This window comes from Phacochoerus africanus, chromosome 11 (assembly GCF_016906955.1).
Source record: "Phacochoerus africanus isolate WHEZ1 chromosome 11, ROS_Pafr_v1, whole genome shotgun sequence".
Classification (NCBI taxonomy): Eukaryota; Metazoa; Chordata; class Mammalia; order Artiodactyla; family Suidae; genus Phacochoerus; species Phacochoerus africanus.
This window is the reverse complement of record NC_062554.1, coordinates 7,197,074-7,214,712: the sequence shown is the minus strand read 5'-3', so window position 1 is coordinate 7,214,712 and position 17,639 is coordinate 7,197,074. Positions and strand designations below refer to the sequence as shown.

The following is a 17,639-nucleotide window of genomic DNA, read 5'->3' as shown; positions in this document are numbered from 1 at the left end:
GATCAACAGCCTTCCCTGATCCCGGCCTGTTTTTTATAAAAAAAATTTTTTTTTTTTTTTAATTTTTAGGGCACCCGCAGCATATGGAAGTTCCAGGCTATGGGTCAGTTTAGAGCTGTAGCTACCAGCCTACATCACAGCCACAGCAACGCCAGATCCGAGCCGCATCTTCAACCTACACCGCAGCTCATGGCAATGCCAGGTCCTTAACCCACTGAATGGGACCAGGGATGGAACCCACATCCTCATGGACTCTAGTCATGTTTCTGGTGTGTGTGTGTGTGTGTGTGTGTGTGTGTGTGTGTGTGTGTGTGTGTGTGTGTGTGTGTGTGTGTGTGGTGTGTGTGTGGACTCTAGTCATGTTTCTGGTGTGTGTGTGTGTGTGTGTGTGTGTGTGTGTGTGTGTGTGTGTGGTGTGTGTGTGTGTTTTCAGTGGGTAGAGAGGTGGTAGTCCCCACCATCCATTCCCACAACAGGCGCCTGCCCTAAGCTGACCCTGTCCACAGAATCCTTGCCAAGGAGGGCCTGAGCAACTTCTGCATTTCTCTGCAGAAGTCTCAGTCCACTCTCCCACCAGCGGGGACCGGAACACAGGACATGGCAGTCCCAGATTGCTGGCTCCTGATGTCACAGACAGGGCAGGGTGCTGCCCGCTGCCTGGAGGTTCCGGGAGGGGGGCACCAGCCCGGGTCCTGACTTACCCAGTTTCCTCTTGGCCTCATCAAAGGCCTGCTCGAAACCAAGACGGGCATCAGGGTGCGGGAACTCGAAGATGAAAGAGTCGGTGCCCTCAGGCCGAGTGGCACACAGCTCCAGCTTGGTCGGCGGGAAGGAAAGGGCGTAGCACAGCGCCTGCTTCTCCGACAGGTCGCGGTGCATGGCGGCTGAGAGGTCCCGCAGGGCATCGTCCAGGCTCTGCAGGGGTGAGGGCCTGGCCTCAGAGCCTGGCATCTCCCCACAGCCTGCTCCTGCCCCGGGAGCCCCCGCTTCCCTCAGACAGGAAACAGGGGACTGTTTCCCCGCTTAGGCCAGGAGGTAGCCTGGATCCCCCGCAGACATGAGGGGCCCTCTCCCCGCCCCCAGCCAGGGCCGCCCGGACACACTGCTCCCTTCAGACGGGGGGAGGCGGCACTGTCCCCCTCAGATAACTGACAGGCACATCCTCCCGCTTAGGCAAACGACAAGGCTGTCATCTGTCCCTCGGACAGAGTCGGGGAAGCCCGGCGGAGGGCACGGACCTGGTGGGGGAAGCCCAGGCTGTCAGAGAGCTTGCTCATCTGGCCCACGGTGGTCAGGTCCTCGTCTAGGCGGCTGATGGCCTTCTGGATGCTCTCCCGATTGGCGGCTTGGGATGCCCCTAGCGCGGACAGACAAAGGCCATGGCAGACCCGGAGACAGGCACGGTCAGGCTCAGACAGACGCTCCTCCCCCAGCGCAACTGGCAGCTGGGCGCGGGGAGCAGCCCGACAAACCGAGAGCTCGTCAACCTCAAGGCCCGAGGTTGACATCAGCCCCGAAGTTAAGGGGCAGCTTGGAGAGGAGCCCCAGGCCCGAGAGCAGGGCACTGGGCCTGGTTCACGGCCACCTGGCCCAGTGTCGGTCCCTTGGCCAACGCCCCAGAAGAGCCTCAAGAAGCACAGAGCAGAGGCTCTGCAAGCCATGTGGCTTCCCACGGGGGGTGGGGGGTGGGGGCAGCCAGGCAGAGCCTCGGGCAGGCAAACGTGCTAAGCCAGGGGCTCAAACCGCCACCCAGGAGGGAGCAGAGAGCCGATGGCCCAGCTCTCTGGCCCCATCCCGGACCTGACCACTGCCCAGCAGCTGGCCCCAGGCTGGCCCAGCACCCACACCACCTGGATAGCAGATAGCAGTGGGGGCACCAGACAAGCCAGGGCTGAGGGTCCTTCCTGCTCCTTCTGACGGAAACTCCCCCACAACCCCCAACCCGGGCAGCCACATTTTCCTCCCTACGGCCCTGCCTCATGCTGCCAGCAGCTGACTGGACTGGGTGCGGAGAGCTGCCCATCATGAGCAACACAATTACCAGCTTGTATTCCTACACGGGGCCCACGTGGGGCAGGCCTGGTTCATGTGGTGGCTGAGCAAGCCCCTCCCTCACCCTAGTGGCCACCTCAGGTGAGCTCAAGGACTGAGGTGCCCCTCAGCACCCCATCAGCACCCCAAAACAACCACCCCACCCAGGAAGGGGATCTGGGCCTTCTGGAGCAGCTGGAGCCGAGAGCTGAGGGAGAAAGGCCACGAAGGATCACAGGAGTTCGGAGGGCGCAGAGAGAGCTGAGAGCAGTGAGCAGAGGCCACGCACAGGTGGGGGGACACGCGCTCACATGGCAGGAGGAGCGGCTCTTCGAAGCCACCTCAGCTGACTGTTTCAACCCCAACACAAGGGTCCTTCCAAGCAGCCTAGCGCCCGGACTGACGTGAGCCTGTTTCCCCCACGCAGAACTGCGGGCCCAGGACGGGGCGCCGTCAGCTAACGGGAGGCACTTGGTGTGTTCGTGCAGCGACCCAGTGGCTGACACCAAGTGGGCGCCACCCCGCCTCAGGCCAGCGCCAGCCTAGCAGACGGGCCCTGGACTGGCCCTTGGGCGCACCCTGGATCCCGCTTGCCAGCCCCTTGGTACAGGGTGAGAAAGTGAGGCCCGGAAGCAGAAAAGCAGGCGGACAGCCAGCCAGCCAGCCGTGCCACAGTGCAAACCCTCCAGGCGGGCTTCTCAGAGGAAGACCCCCGAACACCCAGGGCCCCTGGCGAGCCCGAGCCAACCCCACCTTTGATGATGTCCGCATCTTCCAGCGGCAGCTTCCAGAGCAGCTTGTACTTGCTGGCCGTGTCAATGACGCTGGCAGCCGTGTACCTGGGGGGAGCCATGCAGGTGCTCTGGCCAGGGCGGGGCAGTGGACCCCGGGAAAGACAACTGCTCCCGCTGCCCGGGGCCCCCAGCCGTACCCGGGCCACTCACAGGCTCATGGAGCTGCGCCTCAGGGAGCCCGACTTCCGCTTCAGGGTGGTGCAGACGATGAGGTCCGTGAACAGGAAGAGGGACCGGTCCTTCTTGCCCCCGACGGCCTTCTGCGGGGCCCGACACAAGACTGAGGCCCGCCCTCCTGCCCACCGTTCCCCGGGGGACAGCCAGGCCCAGGGAGAGGCTGGGCACTGCCCCACGTGCCAGAGGCAGAGACAGTTGGGACCTGAGCCAGGGCTCCTGCTGGGGCGGAGGAGCAGCAGGCCCATGGGCGGCAGCCGCGAGCACGCGTGCAAATGAAGCCGTGAGGCGGGGACAGGAGGGCAGGCCCGGGACACTGCTTACCACTTCGGTGACCATCTCCTGCCTCAGGAACCGCCGCAGAGGGGCCTGGAGCTGTGAGCAGGAGATGCGGTGTTCTGAGCGCTCTTTATGAGTCCCATCCCGCCCCGGACCCCAGGGACCCCTCGGCCCCCTCCGTGGGCCAGGCCAGGGGAGGCAACTTCTCAGCTACCCTCTCTGTGCGACATCACTGGGCCACGGGATCCGTGGCCAGCAAGAGACAGAGCAGAGGACACAGATGACGATGCTACGTCATCGGGCCACGGGATCCGTGGCCAGCAAGAGACTTGGAAGAGGACACAGATGAGGACGCGGACAGGCACGAACACACTGGGCACGTGGCCACGGCTGCGGGGGACCCCGGGCGTGCGCGCGGACAGGCGCGGCAGGGCGGCGCGGGACTCACGTCCTCCATGCCCTCGATGTGGGTCTCGATCTCCTGCAGCACGCGGGCGTGCCGCTCGGCCTCCTCGGCGCTCCGCACGCCCTTGTTGATGCGTTCGGCCACCTGCTTGATGTTCCGCTGTGCGTCCAGCAGGAGGGGATGGTCCGGGTGGTCCTCGGGCGTGTGCTTTAGGAGGTCCTGGGGTGGGAGTGGGGTCAGACCCCGGGGGCCCCTCACGGGCTGCGGAAACTCCAGAGCTTTCCCCACCTGACCCGGGGGACCCTCCCGCCAGGCTCCCCCAGGTGGGGCCCTCAGAGCCCCCCCCCCGCGCCCCCCGCATGCCTCCAAGCCTTGCCCACCTTCACCAGAAGCTCATAGCGTGGGATCCGCTGCACCGGCTTGATCATGAGGTCGGACAGCGCCTGCTTCTCCTTGTTCTCCCGCATGCTTTGCTGAAACCCCAAAAGAGGGCGGGCAGGCCCCCGTGTGAGGAGCAACATGCAAAGAAGACAACGTCCAGGGGCAGGTCCCCGCGGCTGGCCCGCGGCGAGGGCGGCCTCCTCCCCCTGCCTGGCCCCGGTACCTCCAGGAACTTGAGAAAGGCCGGCCTCGCCTCCTTAGCCACACGCACGGCGTCCTTTGCGTTGAGAAAGTTATCGATGTAGGCAGAGTAGATGCTGACCAGGACGTCCTTGGAGAACTGTGCGTGAAGAGGCAGGCTGGGGACCCTTGAAGTGCCCCCTGCCCCACCTCACCCCGACTCGGTTCCCTCTGACTCACGAGCCAGCATCTATGCCCTCCATCCGGAGGCGAGGTGGTACCTAAGGGACCCGGCATATGCACCTGTGGGGTGTGTACACGTCACGTGTGTGACTGTGTGTTAGCTGTGTGTACAAGCGCACGTGTATCTTATCCGCGCGTGTGTGTGTGCAGAATGGGTTCTCGCCCTTCCGCCCAGGCATTTCCAGCCCCACCGAGTCCAAGAGGCTCTCCCCTCCTCAGTGTCTTGAGTGACACGGACTTGTTCCCACTGCTTGGCCTCTGCCAGCGTAACTCCCTTCCTCCATCCAAATCTCACGCACCCTAAGGCTGAGCTCCAGTTCCATCGCCTCCAGGAAGCTCTCCCTGCCCTGACGGGGGCTCTACCTGGAACTCCGCCCAGCCTCTGGCCTCCCCTGACCTTCCAAGACAAGGCTTCCCTCTCCAAGGAGACAGATGCTCCCAGGCTGCCCAGCAGAGCCTGGCTCAGGGCCGGCACAGGCTGGCTGGCTGCTGGCTGGCTACGTGGACGTTCTCAATCAGATGCCCTGGCTGGGAGCTGGGACGGCCCACTCCTTCCTCAGCTACCCCGGATGGGCTAGGTGACCCGTGGTGGTGTTTCTGGCCCCTTCTGGGCCTCCATGCCCACGTTTCCAGGTTCTAAGTGCCCAGCGTTCCCCCTGCCCCAACCTGGGGACAGGGCGCCTATGCCAACCCCTCCATGGGGACCAGGGCCTCTACACCTGAGCCTGGTCAGCATCAAGGTCTGGGCAGAGGGGTGCGCCGAGTGACACCGAGGGTGGCGATGGATGGAGGAGCCAGCACGCAAGATCGAGGTTCTCGTCACATGGGTGTCCAGGTCACCAGGGACCTTCCAAGACCTCCTTAGGCCCAAAGCCCACCCCCAGCATTCCAACCACATGCAGGCACACCCACATCCCTGCAAAACAGATAAGGGATTTTTTTGTTTTGTTTTGGCTAGTAAAATTTTTGGAAGGAGTTTTACAATTTTATCCTTCAAATTATTTGGGTCTGAGTAAGCCCTGAGTTTGTGTTTCGCGAAGATTTATTGCTCATCATCATGCTTTTTTTGGGAACTCTGGAAAAATAGCAAAATGCAAATGAAATTTTAAAAACGCAGTTAAGCTGGTATCAGTGGGTACTAAATGTAACCCCTAAAGAAAATACTCTGTTATGTTTACGGACGTTTAGTTGGACATTCATTACTTTTGTGGTTGCAGTTCTTTCTGAATTTTGAAGCCAGTACCTTTCCTAATGTCCCCGTCACTATTGTGGGACCTTAAAAAGGCGAGGGCCTCGCCTGGGGGAAGGGACAGCGGGCAGGGTGGCGCATGGGCCCTGGAGGAGCCGGGATTCCTGGGGCCGAACCCTCCCCCGGCCATTCCTAACTATGACTTTCATTGGGTCACCTGCTCTCTACGCGGCCGAGTCATCCACTTTAAACTTGGGCACAACTGTACCTTCTCCCTTAGAGTTGTCGATTTATGCATAATGTGTTGAGAATGCTTTTCACATAATACCTGTCAAATGGCCATTATGATTAAAATGCCTGATGTAGAAAAGAGCTGGTCAAGACTAGATCAGTGTCAACAAGGCCAAGTCCAGGGTCAGGATCAGGGCAATTGCTTAGGGTCGAGTTAAGGCGGGGTTTGAGGCCAGTACCAGCATCTGTTTGAGGTCACGGGTCACAGTCAGTGCCAGCTCAGGGTTGGGACTCGGGAGGGTCAGGGCAGTGCCAGCAGCTGGGGTTGGGTTCAAGATCAGGTCAGTGCCTGGTTGGGGCTGGGCATCCAGGTTCAGGTCAATCCAGGGGCTGGGGTCAGTGCCAGGGTCTGGTCAAGTTCTGGGCTGGATCAGGGATCAGAGTCGGTCTCCAGAGGGGAGGAGGGCTCCTTGGCAGCATCTGGGCTCTCCCAGGGGAACTCGAGTTGCGGGGGCTGTGGTATGGAGAGCAGGGCCACTCACCGACTGGACAAGCAGGTCCCCCACCTTCTGCTGGGCATGCCAGGTCTGCACGCAGTGCCGCACCTGCTCCAGGAACTGCTCGTGGTGCTCCAGGAGCTCCGGGATCTGGTTGAAAATCTCATCCACCAGCGACGGGTCACATAGCAAAGAGTTCTCTGGCTGCTTCAGTGGCTGCATGTAGCCCTGGAGGACCCGTGGGGTCAGTGCAGGTCCCAACCCCCGGCACAGGCGCACCCAAGTCACATGGCCTGCAGCTCGGTGGCCCTGCCTCCGCAATCTCCCTTGTTAGATGCAAGGCTCTGGGAGGGAGACGGGAGGACAATGCCCCTCCCCTCACAGAGCAGGGCCTGGCCCAAGGCGGGCCGAGGGTCTCAGGCAGGATCTGCTGACCGCCTGGGTGAACAGAGCTGGGAGTGAGGAGAGCAAGAAGGCCAGGCTCCTGGGAGACCCTGCACAGCAAACATTTTACTGAGCACTAACTATGTGCCAAGCACTGTTCTAAGAACTAGGAGAGAGCCAGTGAATTGGAACGACCCAAATTCCCTGCCCTGACAGAGCTCATGATCTAGTCAGATGAAACACACCAAAATAAAAGAAATAAAAATCAACCACACAGGAGTTCCCGTCGTGGCTCAGCGGTTAACAAACCCGACTAGTAACCATGAGGACATAGGTTTGATCCCTGGCCTCGCTGAGTGAGTTAAGGATCTGGCGTTGCCGTGAGCTGTGGTGTAGGTCACAGACGTGGCTTGGATCCTGCGTTGCTGTGGCTGTGGTGTAGGCCGGCGGCTACAGCTCTGATTCGATCCCTAGCCTGGGAACCTCCATATGCTCTGGGTAGGGCCCTAAAAAGACAAAAAACAACCAACCAACCAAAAACACATTTCATCCGATCTAACACTCATCATTACTTTTATTTTTTTTTCCTCTTTGTTGTCTTTTTAGGGCCACACCTGGGGCACATGGAGGTTCCCAGGCTAGAAGTCTAATCGGAGCTGTCGCCAACGGCCTACACCACGGCCACAGCAACGCCAGATCCGAGCTGCATCTGTGACCTTCACCACAGCTCACGGCAACGCCAGATCCTTAACCCACTGAGCAAGGCCAGGGAAAGAACCTGCGTCCTCAAGGATCCTAGTCAGGTTTGTTTCTGCTCAGCCACAAGGGGAACTCCTCATTTTTTCTTTTTGATTGCACCTGCAGCATGTGGAAATTCCTGGGCCAGGGAGGGAACCCACGGCACAGGAGTGACCTGAGCCACTGAAGTGACAACGCCGGATCCTTAACCCACTGAGCCACAAGAGAACTCCTACTTTACTTGTTTAAAAAAACAAAAACAGAAACCTTGCTGCCAATTAAGTGATTATAGGCCATCCATTATAGGATAAACCTGGATTTCAGAGATGGTAAAAGTGAAGAACGCGCCTTAGGATCGATTCCATGTGGAAATCCCGGGGTGACTTAAAAGGCAGTAACTGCTGTGAGGAAAACGACATGAGGGGAGGGGGGCGGGGGTGGGAGTGGGAGGCCACAGGGAAGTTACTCGAAGGCTTACTGACACTCTCTGACACTGTTTTCACAGTTTTTAGATCTTCTGGTCAATTAGTGACTAGAACTCCTATTTTTCTTTTCTTTTTAAAATAGTGATTCAGCATTTCTGTTTACTTATTCATTCATTCACGTATGACCGCACCTGCAGCATGTGGAAGTTCCTGGGCCAGGGATCAAACCTGTGCCACAGCAGTGACCAGAGCTGCTGCAGTGACACCACCGGATCCTTAGTCCGCTGTGCCACAAGAGAACTCCTAAAACTCCTCTTTTTCACCTCAAATTTGTATTCAAGGGTGTTTCCTGCGCATGAATCGTCCTGCTCAGAGGCTGCTGTTGCAAAGAGATGCCGCCCTCTACTGGCCTACACTGTAACTACAAGCCAAAGAAACCAGACTGAAAAAGTATGCGCAGTGTTGCAATACTACTTACACCAGACATTAAAAAAAATCTAGTTTGTGTTAAAACAAGCTTGAGAAAGTAAAGCTCAACAGAATGTTCTCGCCTCGTTGGGGATTCTGAAAAGATGAGGGCCAGTGACAGTGAGGAGACAGGCAGCCTCCCTCTCACAGCTCCTGGGCCCGCCTGGGCCAGTACCCACTCTGTGCCAGGGCCCGGAGCAAGAGCAGGGGCTAAGCCACTCCCTTCTGGGTCTCACACAGAAGCAGGTGCACAGCGGGAGGAAAGAATAAATGGCAACTGAGAACCGGATACAGAACCTGCTAGAAGCCAGCGCCTGCATTCTCTCACTGACACTCGCTGATCAGCTACTATGTGTGCTGCTCCTAAGCTCGGGCTGTGTCCGGCTGTGTCGGGTTGTGTCCTGTTAGTGGGCAGACAAAGGTCCCTCTGCTTGCACAGTTGACAATTTAGTGGAAGAAGGGAGAAAATAAGTGCCGTAAATAGCAAAATTATAACATAGTCCGTGAGACGCTAAGTGCTGTGGGGAAAATGACAGGGGAGCTGGTCAGGGAACTGGGGCTTGTCAGCTGGGAATGGGGGGCTGAGGAGAGACTCAAGGGTGAGGGTGACACTGAGGAATGGGTGTAGCCTTAGGACCTGGGGACCCTCTTCTTCCTTCATTTGAAACTGCTGGCTTGCAGGAACAATACCCCTCAATCTGGCTGGCAGTGGTCCCTGCGAGGGAACCCCAGGGCTGCAGCGTCCAACCCCCGTCTGAACCCCACCTGTGCTCAGGGAGCTCCCTGGGCCGAGACCAGCAAGGATTCAGCCCAGGCCACGGCACCTCCCCGCTCTGCAAACCTGAACAAGTTGCTTTACCTCTCTGTGCTCAAGGTTCATCATCTGTAAAATGCAAGTTATGAGGTTTATAGGAAGTGAATTATATACAGTGCACACATTAAGCGCTCAATAAATGCCAGCTCTTATTATTACCACCTGTGTGGTCTGAATGTGTCCCAGCCCCAAAGTCCCATGTGGAGACCTAATCCTCAACGCGGTGGTACTTAGAGGTGGGGTCTTGGGAGGTGAGCAGGTCATGAGGGTGGAGCCCCTGTGAACTGGTCGGACTTGCGCCCTTATAAAGGGGTCCCAGAGAGGTCCCTCAGCCTTGCCACCAAGGAGGACTCGGTGAAAGGACAGCTGTCTATGAAGCGGAAGCCAGTGCTCACCGGCACTGAATCTCGGCCCTCTCAGCCTCCAGTGCTATAAAAAATAAGCCACCCCGTCTCTGGACTTTTTACTATAGCAACCCGAACAGCCGGGATGCCGCTTAGCAGACGGATAACCCGGGGCAGGTTTCTTCACCTCTCGGAGCCTTCATTTGCTCAGATGAAGAAGAGCATCGTAACAACTGCCTCACGAGGTTGATGTGAGGAGTACAGGTGATTTTACACACACACACACACACACTCACACGCACGCGCACAGAACCACCAGGCGGTGTGCTAAATGACACGCGCATCTCACAACCTGCTCCTGAGACAGGCGCTACCATTACTCTCGCTCTACAGACGCCGAGACGGAGGCAGAGACCGGACCCATCCCTCGATCCCGGTCATGCAGCTGGTCGAGAGCTCCTGCCACGTCTGAACGCCGGCTGCCTGGCTCCAGACCTGCTCGCCTGACCCCCGGGCTGGACCTCAGTCCTTCCAACACACCTGGGCGGCCCTGGGTGGCAGTCCTCGGGTTCGGCTGACACCGAGCTGCCCACCTCCACCCCTCCGCCTCCGACACGCTCAGTCTGGCGTCCCCAGCGCCATCCTCCCTTGGCTCCTCCACCCGCAGGCCCGCGAGCCTCCATGCGCGCAGCCCCGCACCCGCGGGGAGTCAGGGGTAGAGACGCACGGCCGCCCTGCCTGCCTCCCGCCTGTGCACAAGGCACGGGCGGCCTCGTCACCTTTCAATCTCTGCACCGACGGAGGGCCATGGGGAGCTACATTCTGCAGACAAAAACACGGAGGCTAGGAGAAGCCAGGTGATTATGCTACAGCATCGCCCAGATGGGAGGCAAGCGACGCAAACCCTGGACTGTCTGACTCCCGCGCCTCTGAGGCCCACCTAGGGGGTGACAAAGGACCCCCCTCCACCCCGACCCCTGCACATCTACCATCTGGCAGCCAGGGGTACCTCTTAAAGATGGAATTCTGGCAGCAACATGGATGGAACTAGAGACCCTCATACTAAGGGAAGTGAGAAAGAGAAAGCCAAATACCATATGATACCACTCACATCTGGAATCTAACACATGGCACAAATGAACCTTTCCGCAGAAAAGAAACTCACGGACATGGAGAACAGACTTGTGGTTGCCGAGAGGGAGGTAGGGGGATGGATTGGGAATTTGGGGTTAATACATGCAAACGATGGCTTTTGGAGTGGATCACCAATGAGATCCTGCTGTACAGCACAGGGAACTATATCTAGTCACCTATGATGGAGCATGAAAGAGGATAACGGGAAAAAAAGGATATATATATATGACTGGGTCACTTTGCTGGACCATAGATTGACAGAACACTGTAAATCAACTATAATAAAAAAAAAATAAAAACCATAAGAAAAGATGGAATTCTGGTTGTGACCCTCCTGTGACTCCTTGGTGCTCCCAGGCAAGGCCAGCTCCTTGCCCAGCAGCCACACTGGCCACTTCCCCACATCCCCTAGTGTTCTGGGTTTCCTGCAATCTCCCAGCTGTTGTACCCTCTGCTGGAACACCTCCCCCAGAGGCGCTTTCCCTGCTTAACTCCTAATCCTTCAGGTCGGCTAAATACTCAACACCTTGGCCCCAACACCAGGGCAGGCCCCCGGTCCATGTTCTCATTTCTCTATGCATTTTTTTTTTTTCTTGGCTGTGCCCATGGCAAGTGGAAGTTACCAGGCCAGAGACGGAACCCATGCCACAACAGTAACTAGAGCCACAGCAGTGATAATGCTGGATCCTTAACCCTCTAAGCCACCAGGGAGTGCTCTCTGCACTTTAAAAAATGCATAAAAACAGTATATTTTGTTTTTGTGGCATACAGAAGTTCCTGGGCCAGGGGTCAAATCTGAGCTGCAGCTATGACATATGCCACGGCTGCAGCAACATCGGATCCTTAACCTGCTGTGCCAGGCCAGAGATTGAACCCAGGCTACCACAGAGACAATGCTGGATCCTTAACCTACTGTGCCACAGCAGGAACCCCAAAAAAGCAATGCATCTTTTTTTGTGGTGAAACACATGTAGCATAAAATTTGCCCTCCTAGTTATTTATTTATTTATATTTGCTGTTGTGCCTGTGGCATACGGAAGTTCCTGGGCCAAGCACTGAACCCGTGCCACAGCAGCAACCTGAGTCACTGCAGCGACAATGCTGGATCCTTAATCTGCTGCACCACGGGGAACTCCTCTCTAATCACTTTTTTTTTTAAATTATTTATTATTATTTTTTTCCCACTGTACAGCAAGGGGGTCAGGTTATCCTTACATGTATACATTACAATTACATTTCTCCCCAGCCTTTCTTCTGTTTCTAATCACTTTTAAGTGGACAGCTGAGTACACCCACATTGAGTACATTCCTACTGTTCCAGAACCACCACATTTATCTCCAGAACTTTTTTCCATCTTCCCCAACTGAAACTCTGTACCTATCAAACAATAACTTCCCGGGAGCTCCTGACGTGGCTCAGTGGTTAACAAATCCGACTAGGATCCATGAGGACGCAGGTTCGACCCCTGGCCTCACTCGGTGGGTTAAGGATCTGGCATTGCCATGAGCTGTGGTGTAGGTCACAGACACAGCTCGGATCCTGCGTTGCTGTGGCTGTGGTGTAGGCTGGCAGCTATAGCTCTGCAGCTCTGATTCAACCCCTAGCCTGGGAACTTCCATATGTCGAGGGTACAGCCCTAAAAAGAAAAAAGAAAAAAAACAAAAACAAAACAAAACTCAATAACTTCCCACTTGCCCCTTCCCCAGCCACTGGCAACCCTAGTCAATGTTCTGTCTTTATGAATTTCGCTGTTCCAGCCACCCCACAGAGGTAGGATCATTCAGTACCTGGCCTTTTGTGACCGGCTGAGCTCACTCAGCACATCTTCAAAGTTCATCTATGTTGTATTAAAGCATGTGTCAGAATTGCCCTCGTTTTTTAAAAAAAAATTTTATTAAAATTTTTTTTTTGACTTTTCTAGGGCCACACCGTGGCATATGGAGATTCCCAGGCTAAGGGTCTAATCGGAGCTACAGCTGCTGGCCTACACCAGAGCCACAGCAATGTGGGATCCCAGCCGCGTCTTCGATCTACACCACAGCTGGCAATGCCAGATCCTCAACCCACTGAGCAAGGCCAGGGATAGAACCTGCAACCTCATGGTTCCTAGTCAGATTCGTGAACCACTGAGCCACAACGGGAACTCCAAAAATTGCTTTTCTTTTTACAGACACACCTGTGGCACATGGAAGTTGCCGGGCTAGGGGTTTAATCAGAGCTGCATCTGCATCCTACTCCACAACCACAGCAACACCTGATCCAAGCCTCATTTGTGACCTACACCAGAGCTTGTAGCAACACCGGATCTTTAACCTACTGAGCGAGGCCAGGGATGGAACCCTCGTCCTCAGAGAGACAATGTCAGATCCTTAACCTCCTCAGCCACAATGAGAACTCCTTAATTTTTTTTTTTTTTTTTTTTTTTTAGTCTTTTTAGGGCTGCACTTGCAGCATACGGAGGTTCCCAGGCTAGGGGTTGAATTGGAACTACAGCTGCTGCCTATGCCACAGCCAAGGTGACACGGGATCTGAGCCATGTCTGTGACCTACACCACAGTTCATAGCAACGCCAGATCCTTAACCCACGAGCGAGGCCAGGGATCGAACCTGCATCCTCATGCATACCAGTTGGATTCATTTCCACTGTGCCACAAAGGGAACTCCAATTTCTTTTTTTAACAGACTTTTTTGGGGGGCTGCACCTGCAGCATGTGGAAGTTCCTGGGCCAGGGGTGGAACCCTCACCACAGCAGCAACCCAAGCCACTGCACTGACAATGCCAGATCCTTAGGCCAGAGTCACAGAGTCACAAGGGAACTCTAGAATTTCCTTCCTTTTTTTTTTTTTTTTGTCTTTTTGCCATTTCTTGGGCCGCTCCCGCGGCATATGGAGCTTCCCAGGCTAGGGGTCGAATTGGAGCTGTAACTGCCAGCCTACGCCAGGGCCACAGCAACGCGGGATCCAAGCCACGTCTGCAAGCTACACCGCAGCTCATGGCAATGCCGGATCCTTAACCCACTGAGCAAAGCCTGGGATCGAACCCGCAACCTCATGGTTCCTAGTCAGATGTGTTAACCACTGGGCCACGACGGGAACTCCGTTTCCTCCCTTTTTAAAAGCTGAACAATATTCTGTTTTCAGTTCATACTCTTTGTGCACTTTGGCGCCACCACGTGTCCTCAGGCACGATGTTTCAGGTTACTGCCAGTCTGTCACAGACGGTAAGCTCCAGGAGACAGGTCACCCATGCTCCCTACTGAAGCCCGCAGAGGACTGCCTGGCACGCAGGAGGTGCTGGGAGCAGACTCAAGGGGTGAATGAATGAATACTCTGGCTGTGTCCAGGGCTCTCCCTTCTGCCGTTTGCTCTCGTTCTGCCCAGCGGCTTGAGCAAACTTGTCCTTGACTGTGACCGTCAGGCCACACTCCAGCTCCGACCCATACTCTACCCTGGGCCCCAGCCCTGCATGTGCTTCTCAGATCCTGGGCTTCCCCAGACCCACACATCTGAACCTGAACCCACCTCTCAGCCCACCTCTTCCAGGCGGGCCCCTCCACGCCTCGGTCACCCAGGCCAGGAGGCCAGGCGGTAGCCCAGGCTCCCCGTCTTGCCCCGCACAGCCAACCAGTTACCATGTCCGCCCTGGCTGTGGCCTCCCCTCCTGGCGGCTTGACCTCAGCGGCCCAGGCCTCCTCGTCTGCTATGCCCACTCCGGGCCATCAGACAGACTTTGTAAAGCACGAGTCAGGCTACACACGCAAAACCTCTCGACAGTCTCCAGGGCCCTGCAAACCCTCCTCCCGGTATGGAGGGCCCTCGCCCTGAGAGCTCCGCTGGCTCCCGCAGCGTCACCGCAGGACAGACCCCTTGAGCTCTGCTGGCCACACGGACCCCTGCAAGTGCCAGGCCTCTCCTTACTCAAGACTACACGCAGTTCCTGCCACTGAGCAGACGAGGCAGGAGGAAGCCGGCACCCCCTCCAGGGAAAACTCCCCGCTCCCTCGCCTGGCGGGGGCCCCCGATGCCTTAAGAGCCCACACACTCGGCTCCGTCCCCATCAGCACCGTCTGCTTCCGGGGCAGGGGCTTATCCCTCACTCAGCCCTGCCTCCTGCACCTGGACCAGGGCCTGGCACACAGCAGGTGCCAACATTTACTTCCACTGGACTAATATTTTTTCAGTTAGTGATTCAAATGGAGGTGGGGGGACACCAGAAGTGGTTCGCAGATCTAAGCTCAGACCCCGGCTGCCAGGAGGAGTGGCAAGATGGAACGAGGAGGGAGCACAGCCCTGGGTGCCCTGGTCCAGCCTCATTAAGGCCCTGTATGCTCTCTCCAAGGCGGGGGAGGGGTTGGGTCCCAGGGTCGCTCCTCCCGGCCTCGGGCCCCGGTCCACAAACGGGTTTGTTCCCACGTGTCTGACAGCCACCTAAACGCAGGACGGCTGCTCTCGGGCCCGGGCCAGCCTCGAGCCTCACCTGCATCAGCGTGCGCAGGGACTCCACGTACGACTGCTCCGTGTCCAGCAGGGTCATGGTCACGTGCTTCCGCATGTCCTGGAGAGGCAGAGAGCAGGGGGTGAGCCTGGTCCTCTCCCGTCCTCCCGAAGCGCCCTGGACGCCTCTCGGCCCGGCCTGCGCTCACGTGCTCTCCCTGCAGGTAGAGCCTCCCCTGCAATCCCGCCTCCCCAGACTGTGCCCCTGGGCCCTGCGCCCCCAGCCCCACGCCCACGCTGCTGGCAGATTCGGAGATCTCCTGTTTCCTTCTTGGCTCCCCTCTTGGGCTCCAGAAAAGGACTCAAGAATCAATCATCTCCCCCATGTGTGAAGGACAATGCCTCCAGGCGACCCCCCCGCTCCAGCTGCCAACTTTGAAAATCCCAGCAGCCTCAGCGCTGTGTGGTCAGACCCCGCTTTGGGCTTTATACCCTCCCTGAGAATCAAAACTGTCACCTCCTGCTACAGATGAAGAAAAGGTGGCCCAGAGAGGTCAAGTCAGTGCTGACTGTCACACAGCCAGGCAGGGGACAGGGTTCAGTCTACCCAGTAGAGGAGTTTCCCTGAGCCGCACTCCACACCAGGCCCCACTCTAAGCACTGTGCATTCTTTTACCCTCTGACCACACGAAGGTAGATTTTGAGGACAGAGGAAAGGAGACCCAGGCACTGAAGCCTCCATTCTGGGGAGGTGACACCTGCGTTACGGAGCCTCTAAGGGGTGCCCAGACCCTGCACCCACCCCGCTGGGATAAGATGCATTTCCCTGACGGGACAGCCCCGATCCTGTGAGGAGGCTTTGCTGGAAGCCAGCCTGGGGATGCCTTCTCTGGGCTGCACTCCCCCCGACTCAGCTCACCTACTGGCCCCTGCAGGGGGTAAGTTCCTATGCCTCAGGCCCACTCCTCCTCCAGGAAGCCTTCCCAGATGGCACAGCTCTGCCGGCTTCCCTTCCATGGCAAGGACTCCACTCCAGGTCCCCTCTAAGTCCCCGGAGTGGTCCTAAGCAGACGGTCCTGAGCATCTCGGGGCTCACTCTCCCCTCCACTCTCCCTCCCAGGCCTCGATTGGCCTCAGCTCCAGCCATTGAGGCCTGTTGGTCCCTAGGACACTCTTTGCATGCAGCAATGCCAGGGGGGTGTCCATGTCTGTGGCAACCCTCTAGTCCCCCACCCCTGGGAACCCCTCTGCAGGGACTCAACTAGTGAAGCTGCCCTGGTCACTGCTGTGCCCGGGGTCTATGTCTGTTGAGTGGGCCTCAGTCCCAGACCCGTCCAGGCTGCCTGGTCCAGTCACTGCTCGCCCTCAGGTCCCACTCCTTCCAACCCAGGGACTCAGAGGTCAGGGCTGTTCCCAAGCCTGTACCATGATGAGGCAAACTTAGCAAAATGGGCTCCTATGCCAGGGACTCAGGGGTGGAAAGGAGAGGAGGCCGGCTTGCCCCACCCCCAGCGGCCCTGGCTCTGATGAGTGAGAAAGCGCTGGACCCTGGCTCAGAGGCCCCAGCGACAGCCAGACCATCTACCTTCAGTTCTTCGGAGGCCTTTAAAACCAGGGCAGCTTCCACTAGGAGGCAGCGCCAGCAAGGCCCACCCGAGGACGGAGAGGTGGGAGAGCATCAGGCCCTCCAAGGAAGGGCACAGGTGTCTCCCCCAGAGACACCGCCACACTTCAGAGGTACAGCCTCACTTCAGCCGCACACTCGCAGCTCTAGGACTAGGCTGGCCGTCTCCACTTGGCAGGCGAGGAAGTCAGAGAAGGGACCTAACTTGCCCAAGCTCACAGAGCCAGTGACTGGCAAAGCAAGGACCAGAGTTCAGCCACCTCACGCTGAGTCTTTGGGCCCCAGAACCCGGGGTTCTCAAGCCGAATGACCAGCCAGCCATGGGCCATGGGGTTCCCGGCCTGGCCCTTACCAGCTGTGTGAGCAGGTGGCCCCCTAACACCTGGGCTCCACATTCTCCTCTATGAAATGGACGAATAAGGCCTCCCCTCCAGCACTACGCGCCAGCGCGGCTCTCCCGCAGCACGCTCGGTCTGCAAGTCCCCCCCAGCCCGACTCCATGAGGCTGTTTATCTATGTCTGTTGCCTGCTGCACGGGGAGCTCCCCGACAGCAGGACCAGCCTCAGCCCCGGATGGCACGGCCACCCTCCCCCACCCACGTCCCCAGCCCAACCCTGCCAGGCCCGGCAGGCATTGAGGCTCCTGAGGGAGGCAGAGCTGTGGGCAACTCACACAGGGAGGCTGATGCTGCGACAGCGACCTTTCCCCGCCACCTCCCTGCCTGAAAGTACAGAGGGATGTCACTCAGCTGTCAGGTAGAGGTTTGGAAAACAAGGCCAGCTCCCTGTCACTGTAGCAAGCGCCCTTCTGCACGTGCCCAGACACGGCTGTGAGTGTACGTGGGGGCAGGGGCTGCAGCTGTCAGGC

General features: G+C 57.6%; 1 protein-coding gene across 2 annotated transcripts in view; it reads right to left on the bottom strand.

Moving 5' to 3' along the window:
• ARHGEF17 (Rho guanine nucleotide exchange factor 17) overlaps positions 1 to 17,639 on the bottom strand; it is a 59,275-nt gene that overhangs the window by 7,579 nt on the left and 34,057 nt on the right. For both annotated transcript variants that reach the window (XM_047754039.1, XM_047754038.1), the window contains exons 2-11: positions 15,191 to 15,268; positions 6,451 to 6,633; positions 4,289 to 4,405; positions 4,065 to 4,157; positions 3,727 to 3,903; positions 3,324 to 3,374; positions 2,976 to 3,085; positions 2,785 to 2,870; positions 1,239 to 1,357; positions 702 to 915 (exon numbers count right to left, since the gene is read on the bottom strand). In XM_047754039.1, coding sequence (XP_047609995.1) covers positions 702 to 915; positions 1,239 to 1,357; positions 2,785 to 2,870; positions 2,976 to 3,085; positions 3,324 to 3,374; positions 3,727 to 3,903; positions 4,065 to 4,157; positions 4,289 to 4,405; positions 6,451 to 6,633; positions 15,191 to 15,268 — 1,228 coding nt within the window. The remainder of the gene's footprint in view (positions 1 to 701; positions 916 to 1,238; positions 1,358 to 2,784; positions 2,871 to 2,975; positions 3,086 to 3,323; positions 3,375 to 3,726; positions 3,904 to 4,064; positions 4,158 to 4,288; positions 4,406 to 6,450; positions 6,634 to 15,190; positions 15,269 to 17,639) is intronic.